Source organism: Notechis scutatus, chromosome 6, assembly GCF_049901735.1.
Source record: "Notechis scutatus isolate UNSWTSFEM ecotype Mainland chromosome 6, rNotScu1.2, whole genome shotgun sequence".
Lineage (NCBI taxonomy): Eukaryota > Metazoa > Chordata > Lepidosauria > Squamata > Elapidae > Notechis > Notechis scutatus.
Genome location: NC_142014.1, coordinates 81,471,205 through 81,480,898, shown reverse-complemented (window position 1 = coordinate 81,480,898; position 9,694 = coordinate 81,471,205). Strand labels below are relative to the sequence as shown.

The following is a 9,694-nucleotide window of genomic DNA, read 5'->3' as shown; positions in this document are numbered from 1 at the left end:
ACAAAAGCGAATACTACTCGTGGTTCCTCTTCGTCTTCTGCTTCCTCATACCGCTGACCCTCATCATCTTCTCCTACGCACGGCTTCTGGGTGCCCTCCGGGCGGTAAGTCACAGATGCTCTGTCTGGACTATCAGTAGTCCTCGACTTACGATCACAAGGGAGCCCCCAAATTTCCTTTGCTAAACAAGGCCACTGTTCAATCAGTTTCACCCCGTTTTAGGACCTTTCTTGCCCCAGTTGTTAAGTGAATTGCTGCAGTTGAACAAGTTAGTAACCCAGTTGTGAAGTGAATCCCCATCGACTTTGCTTGCCAGAAGGTCACAAAAAATGATCCCGGGACACGGCGACCCCATCATAAATAGGAAGCAATCGTCTGCCTTTTGATCACATGACTATGGGGAAGCTACAAGGGTCGTAAGTGTGAAAAACTGCCATAAGTCCCTTTTTTTCCCAATGCCATTGTAACTTTGAACAGTCACTAAATGAACGGTTGTAGGTTGAGGACTGCCTGCATGGATTTCTGGGAGATGAGCTCCGGAGCTCGTATGCAAGACTGCGAGGAGGCCCACTGTAGACGTGGCTTGTAATAACTCGATGCCATGTAGAAAGTTGAGACTCTTCGTAATTTATTGCGTTGGAAAGAGTCAGAAGTCAACACCTTTGTTCTTCTTCTTCTTCTTTTAAAATCCTGCACTGCCCTTCTTTTTTATCTGAATCTTTCTTTTCATTGTAGCTTATGTTATAATCAAGAGGAGGGCGGGGAGGAGGAATGAGGTTTTATGTCTGAGCTTGGTGGTTTTCTTGCAGACATTTCATGACCCAACTAGAGAACATCATCAATACTAGGAGGGAGTAGGGTTTGCAGGAGGAGGAGGAGGAGGAGGAGGAGGAGGAGGAGGAGGGAGGAGGAGGAGGAGGAGGAGGAGGAGGAGGAGGAGGAGGAGGACTGTGGGTTCCTTGATGTTCTCTGAACTTGATTATTTTCTTGCAGGCATTTCCTGACCCAAATAGAGAACATCATCAGTGCTGGAGGGGAGTGAGATTTGTAGAGTGGAAAGGAGGAGGAGGAGGAGGAGGAGGAGGAGGAGGAGGAGGAGGAGGAGGAGGAGGAGGAGGAGGAGGAGGAGGAGGAGGAGGAGGAGGAGGAGGAGGAGGAGGAGAAATGAGGGTCCTTGATGCTCTCTGAACTGGATTATTTTCTTGCAGACATTTCCTGACCCAACTAGAGAACATCATCAGTGCTGCAAGGGAATGAGATTTGTAGAGTGGAAAGGAGAAGGAGGAGGGTGAGGAGGAGGGTGAGGAATGCAAGATCCTTGATGCTCTCGGAACTTGATTATTATTATTTTTCAGAAACTTCACGACCCAGCTGTGGGTTTTGGATGGTCTCTTAGCATGGCTGTTTTCTTTCAAACATTTCATGACCCAACTAGGTCACCTCATCAGTGCTGTTAAAATGTCACAAACTCTTCTGTCCATAGGTAGCCGCTCAGCAGCAAGAGTCGGCCACCACGCAGAAGGCCGAGCGAGAGGTCTCCCGCATGGTTGTGGTAATGGTGGGATCCTTCTGTACCTGCTACATCCCATACGCCGCCCTGGCCATGTACATGGTGAACAACCCTCAGCACGGCCTCGACCTGCGCTTGGTCACCATCCCTGCCTTCTTCTCCAAGAGCTCCTGCGTCTACAACCCCATCATCTACTGCTTCATGAACAAGCAGGTGAGTGTGTCAGGTGCAAAAAAAAGACCAAGTTTCCATGTGAAGGTCCAGTGAAACTGCTTTTGTCAGGGAATTGTACAGCAGGTGCCCATATGAATGTCAGAGAAGCTGACACGAAGATCTAGTTTTATGTAAATAAATATATTTCACATTTGTACTTTCAGCAGACAAGAGAGTCGAGGACATCCTGAGGTAAATCTTCAGACAGTATACCGAGCACACAGAAGAAGAAGAAAGGTGTGGGGGGGAGGGAAACTCCCCCTTTATACCCACAGCAACCAATTTCAGTGCAGGTTGCCTCATGCACGAGCAAACAAGATAGTCAGGGACATAGGAACATCCTATTTATTTATTTATTTATTTATTTATTTATTTATTTTGATTTGTCAATTGTTTACAAGATAATAGGTATAAGTATATACATAGTTATGAATACATGAAATGGGTACGTATAAGAAAAATAAAAAAGAAACAATAGGACAGGGACGGTAGGCAGGTAGGCACGTTGGTGCACTTATGCACGCCCCCTACAGACCTCTTAGGAAAGGGGTGAGGTCAATAGTAGACAGTCTAAGGTTAAAGTTTTTGGGGTTTGTGGAAGAAACCACAGAGTCAAGTGGAGTATTCCAGACATTGACCACTCTGTTGCTGAAGTCATATTTCCTGCAATCAAGTTTGGTGCGGTTAACCTTGAGTTTGTATCTATTGTTTGCTCTTGTGTTGTTATGGTTGAAGCTGAAGTATTCATTGACAGGTAAGACATTGCAATATATGATTTTATATACCATACTTAGATCAGACCAAAGACTGCGTAATTCAAGGTTTTCCAGGTCTAGAATTTCAAGTCTGGTGGCAAAAGGTATTCTGCAACCAGTAGAGGAGTGGAGAACTCTTCTTGTGAAATATTTCTGGACTTTCTCAACTGTGCTAATATCAGATAGGTAATGTGGGTATTCCAAGTATTGGTCTAGCAAACGTTTTGTATGCTCTAGTTAGTAGTGTGATATTACCAGAGAAAAAGCTACGTAGGATTAGGTTAACAACTCTTCATGCCTTTTTGGCTATGTAGTTGCAGTGGGCTCTAGCACTTAGATCATTAGAGATGAGTATTCCAAGGTCCTTTACAGAGCTTGGGTCATCAACAAGATCTTGGCTATTCAGTTTGTATTTTATTTTCTGATTTTTTTTGCCAATATGTAAGACAGAGCATTTATTTGTTGAGATTTGAAGTTGCCATTTGCTTGACCATTCTGATACATAGTCGAGGTCTTTTTGAAGGGTAGCAGTATTGTCTGTGGTATTGAACAGCTTTACATCATCAGCGAAAAGAACGCAGTTGCTCTTAATATGATCACAGAGGTCATTTATGTAGAGTATGAAGAGAGTTGGTCCTAGAACACTGCCTTGGGGGACACCAGTAGTGACAGGTACAGAATTTGATAGGACACTCCCAATTTTGACCATTTGTTGTCTGTTTGACAGGAATGCTTCTGTCCAGTTATGCAGTTGTCCAGAGATACCATAAGATTTTAGTTTTAGGAGTAGTTTGTCGTGTACCACTGAATCAAAGGCTTTACAGAAGTCTATGTAGATTGTGTCTATTGCTTTGCTCTGATCGAGTTGTGTAGTCCATGTGTTTTTGCAGTGTAAGAGTTGCAGATTACAGGATAGTTTTTTCCTGAAACCAAATTGTTTATTGGAGAGTAGGTTGTTTCTCTCTAAGTGGAAGATAATGGATTGGTTAATAATTGATTCCATGACTTTACAGGTGACGCAGCATAAGGAGATTGGTCTGTAATTTTCAACTAGGCTGGGCTCTCCCTTTTTGAAGATGGGGATGACCATGGCTTGTGACCATAGGTTAGGCAAGGAGCTGGTCCTGAAAGATTTTTCAAAGATTATACTTAGAGGTTCGGCTATGGCAGTGGATAGCTTTTTTAAGAAGTAGGCACATATTCCATCCAGTCGAATAGATAGAGATGGTTTTAGATTGCGTAGTACTTTTTCAACATTGTCTTCTGTAAAATCGATATGTATTAGATCATTGTAGTTGTCTGTGGTTCAGCTAGGAAATACTGGGCATGATCCATTGCTGTTTACAAATACTGAGCCGAAGAATGTGTTAAAGATGTTGGCTTTAATGGTGTCATCGTTGCAGTCTTTACCATCAGGTCCTATCAAGGGAGGGATGGACCTTGAGTCTTTTAGTTTGTTGTTTACAAAATTGTAGAAAGCACGGGTGGAATTGGTGCATAGAAGGTTTTCCTCTTGTTTAATGTGATAATTGGTGCATTCTGTTTTTATCTGGTGGCATAGATTTTTGTATCGGCTTTTGAAGTTGGCAACGTGACCAGATTTGTTTTTCCGCCAGAGTGATCTCTTTTTGGATTGAAGTTTCCTTATTGTTATGGGTAATCTGTTTTGTTTTTTTTGTTGTTTTGGGAGTTGTTGTTGGTACATATAGTTTGATGACTCTTTTGACTTCAAGTAAAAATATGTTGTAATGGTCTTCAACAGTATTGCATCCAGTGAATAGAGATTGCCAATCAAGGGATGAGAGATTGTTGTCTATAAGATCATAGTTGCCTTTTTTGAAGTTATAATTGGGGATTACATCATTGTGATGATTTTTGTGTGGGCGTATGTTGAGACAAAAGTCAATCATATTGTGGTCACTGCTGGAAAAGGGTTCTTTAGTTTGTATTCCGTAAATTAAATTCAAGCTATTGCAGAAGATGAGATCGAGGCAGTTGTTTAGTCTAGTGTTGTTGGTTACTAGTTGTTCCAGTCCCAGATTTGTAACAGCATTGTAGAAGGTTGCGTGTATGGGTTCAGTTGTACATTCATTTAGGGTCCAGTCAATATGAGGTAGATCGAAGTCACCAAGAAAGATAAAAGTGTGTGGGCAGGATGCTGTCCATGTTAGTAGTGTATTTAGCTTGTTTACATGTTCGATGTCATAATCAGGTGCTCTGTAACATAGTAAGAATCGAAATGTGATATTTAAGGATAGTTCACAGATGATGGTCTCAGGAAGAGCAAGCTCTTGGGTAACTTGGATGTTTTTTAGATGTAAGGACTTTTTATAGAAGATAGCAACACCACCTCCTCTACGAATTTCACGATCTGATCGGTAAACATGATAGTCTCTTACTGTGGTAATGGAGTCAGGGAGAGATGCATTGAGCCATGTTTCACAGACAAATATGATGTCGAATTTAGCCATATTTAGTAAGAGGAGAAATTCAGGTATTTTATTCACAAGGCTTCTTGCATTGAGTAGCTTTCATTTAAGGCCAGCAGTAGTTGGAATTGAGGTAGTTAGGGGCGTGCGTGCCTAGTCTTGGGTGATGGTGGATTGGTTGAGGGAGGGTTGTGGTTGAAGGTTAAAGCTGAGTTGCAGGTTGTGTGACTTACTTTTGATACAGTCAGCATGGTAGTCAATGTACAGGTCCTTCTCTCCATTGTCTAGACATTTTTTGAGTTCAGCGCGGAGTACACGGGAGCAGGCACATTGCTGTATGGTTAGGTCAGGGCAACAACGGAGGTTCTTATGGTTGGTGTTGGTTTTGGCAAGTGAATTTATAGTGTAAATGAATTTACATTTGCTTGGTTCATTTTTGCAAATGACCCTGCAGAAGTGTGGGGCCATAGAGCCGTCTCTGTTTTTGAGCTCTCGGCCAATGTGGGAAATGTCAAGTATTTCATCGGGGGAGATGGTTGATGCTTGATAATCGCTGATGATGTTTCGGACAGTTGTGATGTCATCATTGTCATTGATGTCCTCTAGACCAAATAAGATGGCGTTTGGACGTTTCCGTTCGCACTCAACAGCTTCTCTGATGAGGATTGGAATATCATTATTTGTCTGGCTTATGTTTTTTTGTGGATTGGGTTGTGGATTGGGTTGTTGTTGTTGGGTAGAGATGTGGTTTGTAGCTATTGGATGTTCAGGTTTTTGCATTGTGTCTTTTGTTTCAAGGTTGGATAATCTTTCTTTTAAGGCGTCCAGGGATGCTACTATGGTGTCAAGGGATGTTATTCGTGTTTCTATGGTATCAACTCTTTCAAACAGATCCAGTTTGGGTCTGCATGATTTGCAGAGATATGGAAACTCATTGGATGATTCTAGGTATTGAATCATTTGCTCGGGTAATCCCAAGCAGTCATGATGAGCGTATTTGTTACATAGAGAACATTTGATGGAGTTTTCATTATCCTTTAGAGTTTTGTAGCATTTAAGGCATGTGCAGGAGTCTTGTGGTTCATTGGTGGGGATTACTTTCTCTTTAGGTTGTGGTTTGGCATTGGATTTTTTTCTTGGCATGGTAGGTTTGTTAAAATGGCACGTTGATTACATTAATTAATGGAACAATTTTGGGTAATCAATATAGCCAATATCACACCAATCAATCAATTGCAGTAATCTCTCTAGTCAAATAATTTTCCCAAGCAACAATCAGCCTAATCAATTAATTACACTAATTGCTAATCAATTAATTACACTAATCATTAATCACTGTTCAATTAAATTCACTTAATCACTGATTTTACTAATCAATTAAATTACATGGATCTTGATCTTTTAAACTAATCAGTAATCACAATATTTGCACTAAACACTCTAATCACACTAATCAATTAAAATGATAAATCAATTAAACCATTAATGAAATATTTTATAGAAACTGATTATCTAATCATTGATATAGGTGATGAGATAGAAAAGTTGTAAGTGTTGAGGGGATGAATTAATCAGTGTTTGATTAAAGTAATGAGGTAGTATTGAGAGTCTGCAAGGAAAGGGTTAATTATCCTGAGGTAAATCCAAACAGCATGCAGAGCAGACAGAAGAAAAAGGCGGGAAAAGAGGGGAACCCATCCCATTTATATTCACAGCAACCAATCACAGTGCAGATTGCTTCATGCATTAATTATCCTGAGGTAAATCTAAACAGCATGCAGAGCAGACAGAAGAAAAAGGTGGGAAAAGAGGGGAACCCATCCCATTTATATTCACAGCAACCAATCACAGTGCAGATTGCTTCATGCATGAGCAGACAAGATAGTCAGGGACACAGGAACATTGTGAGGTGAATCTAGAGAACATGAAGAGCACACAGAAGAAAAAAGGCGCGGGAGGGGGAGGGAAACTTCCCGTTTCCACCCAAAGCAACCAATCATAGTGTAGATTGCCTCATGCAGAAGACGACAAGATAGTCGGGGACCATCCGAAGCATCTCAAAGCAGAACGAGAAAGAACGGATGTGCACTTTTAAGAGGCAGCTAGACTTTTTGCTTTGAAGATGTTTCGCTTCCCATCCAAGAAGCTTCTTCAACTCATGAGGAAGCTTCTCGGATGAGAAGTGAAACATCTTCAAAGAAAAACCAGAAAGTCCAGTTGCCTCTTGAAAAAAAGCACTTTGGGGACAACCCTGACTTCCATAGACAAGAAAGAAGAGATGGAAACTAATCAAGGAGAGAAGCAATCTGGAATTAAGGAGAAACTTCCTAACAATGAGGACAATTAACCAGTGGAACAGCTGGCCACCAGAAATTGTGGGCGCCCCAACCCTGTAGGTTTTCACTTTTCGAGAAGAGACTGGACAGCCATTTGTCTGGAATGGTATAGGGTTTCCTGCCAGAGCAGGGGGTTAGACTAGAAGACCTCCGAGATCCCTTCCAGCTCTGCTATTCTGTATTTTATGAGATCTTCTCGGCCAATTCTCAGGCAGTCATAAAACTCCTGTCTCCCTCCCTTCCCAGTTCCGTGGCTGCATCATGGAAACAGTGTGCGGCAAACCTATGATGGACGAGTCTGACGTGGTCTCTCAGAAGACGGAGGTTTCCTCAGTGTCCTCCAGTCAAGTCAGCCCCAAGAGCTGAGAAGCCCACCAAGACCAGGCCCAGAAGCCACTCTGCACGTTGGAACGTGACCAAGATGATGACTATGCCAAAAAAGAGACCCCTCCCCACCCCACTGTACCACGAAGTTCTTTTAAAACACATGCCTGTCCCATTTCTCTAAACCCCAGTTGTTGGGGAAAGATCCGCGGGAGGGCGAGATTTTCCTTTCTCTCCTGCCAAGGAGTACCTAACTGATTCCCCGTGGAAATAAAATTGCAGCTTAACAGGATGGACCCTTTCTGTCCACCCACAAATCGGCTGTTCAGGTACCCAGCTCGCACACACCTGAACAGCAAACCACACAACCAGAGGTGGTCTTCAGCTGGTTTCGGACCGGTTCTGGAGAACCAGTAGCGGAAATTCTGAGTAGTTCACAGAATCGGCCAATCCCGCCTCCGACTGGCCCCACCAATCCCATCTCTTCTCTGCCTCCCATCGAGTCCCAGCTGATCGGCTGGGTCTCCTTTGGTTGCCCTGTACAGGAGAACGGAGCTGGAAAGCAGGTTAGTGGCAGGGGAAGGAGGATTTCTGCAATACATCCTTCCCCTGCCACGCGACGCCCCCAGAACTGGTAGTAAAAAATTTGAATCCCAACACAGCACACGACGCAACAAGGATGTAAACAATTTTATTAAGACACCATTTGTCTGTACATTATATAAAACTCCACGGATGCTGTATAAGAAAAGCCTTCTCAAAGATTGACGATGGAGATGGAGAGAGGAAAGTCTTGCCTTGTCTTTTCCTTTCTTTCCTTCTTTCTCTTTCTTTCTCTTTCCTTTCCTTTCCCCACCAACTTTTCGAATAACTGGAAGAACATCCAACAAGGAACACCACCAAGATTGTAAAAATGTGTTTCGAGACCTGTCCCACACCTGTTACCTGTAAGGTGACACGAAAGCTTGCGCCCCACCTGTACAGCGAAGCACTGAAACCCAAAATTGGGTGGGTGTGGGGACCCTTTCCAAAGCTGAGCCTAACTCCCTCTCTGGAGTAATAATAGGCCTCTCCCAAGCCGTGCAAATTCGCTAAAGGCCCCGTAGCCACCCCCGAGTTTCACCAGGCGCTGTGAGCCACGATTGCAAAAAAATAAAAAATGACCAGAAGAAGCCAGGGTAATCTATTACCAACTTCCAGGTAGAGAAACACCTGGCAGGGCTACTGATTGGCTCATTTCCTGCCCTGCTCTGGCCTCTCACCTGCTTCTCCTGAAAAAGGCTGCGGTCACGCATTGCGGTGTTTGGCTAACCGAGGGCCACGCAACGGTGGCAAATCCATGGCCGGATTGGCCGGCCTTTTTAGTGTTATTGAAACGAAAATCTCTTCCTTCCCATTTGCGCACTTAAGGGGATGGAAAAAAAAAACGACCAGGAAGTAATACCGTTTCAAGTGTTCACGTTTAGCTATCCACACACCTGGGGGGGGAAAAAAAAACCTCGCTAAGAAATCCACAATTAGTAGTGTTTAAGAAGCCAGGTGGCAAGAAGGGGCCTGTGCACCTAGGAAAATGTTCTCCTTTTTAAAGTTTTGCAGGGCGAGGAGGGGGAGAGAAAAAAAATAGCATTATTTCATTTGCAAACGCTCAAGAAGGAAGCCGGCCGTTCCGGAGACAGACAGGTTTGAACACGCGTGGCAGCCTCTCAAAATGCACGCCCTGCCCAAATCCAGACAACTTCGCAAAAGAAGCTGTCTCTTGGCAAACCAGACACCCAAACGGGGGGGAGTTTGAAGCCGGGGGGGGGGGTGTCCCCAAACATGGCAACTTTTCGGGCTTTGGGTCTTCAAATTCTGGGAGTTGGAAGTCCACAAGCCTGAAAAAGTTGCCAAGTTTGGAGACCTCTGTTTTAAGCAAAGGCGGCCGTTATATCGAGGTGGGGAAAAAAAAAACATTCCAGGTTGGGAAATGGTTGTCATTTCCAAATATATATATATATATCAAAGCAAGGGACAGAAGGCAGATTTGACTTTTCCAGCGAGGGAAAGGCTTATACCCTGACAGATTAGGGTTTGTGGGGGGTTGGGTCTCTTTGCATCTTCCCCACTTGACCCCCAGGCCACCTGGCT

At 43.4% G+C, this 9,694-nt stretch overlaps 1 protein-coding gene across 1 annotated transcript in view; it reads left to right on the top strand.

Moving 5' to 3' along the window:
- The window catches only part of OPN1SW (opsin 1, short wave sensitive), a 13,098-nt gene extending 5,244 nt beyond the window's left edge, over nucleotides 1–7,854 (top strand). The window contains exons 3-5 of the mRNA XM_087968959.1: nucleotides 1–104; nucleotides 1,484–1,723; nucleotides 7,490–7,854. The exon at nucleotides 1–104 is cut by the window's left edge and continues 62 nt beyond it. Coding sequence (XP_087825085.1) covers nucleotides 1–104; nucleotides 1,484–1,723; nucleotides 7,490–7,609 — 464 coding nt within the window. The 3' untranslated portion in view covers nucleotides 7,610–7,854. The remainder of the gene's footprint in view (nucleotides 105–1,483; nucleotides 1,724–7,489) is intronic.
- The last annotated feature ends 1,840 nt before the right edge of the window (nucleotides 7,855–9,694 follow it).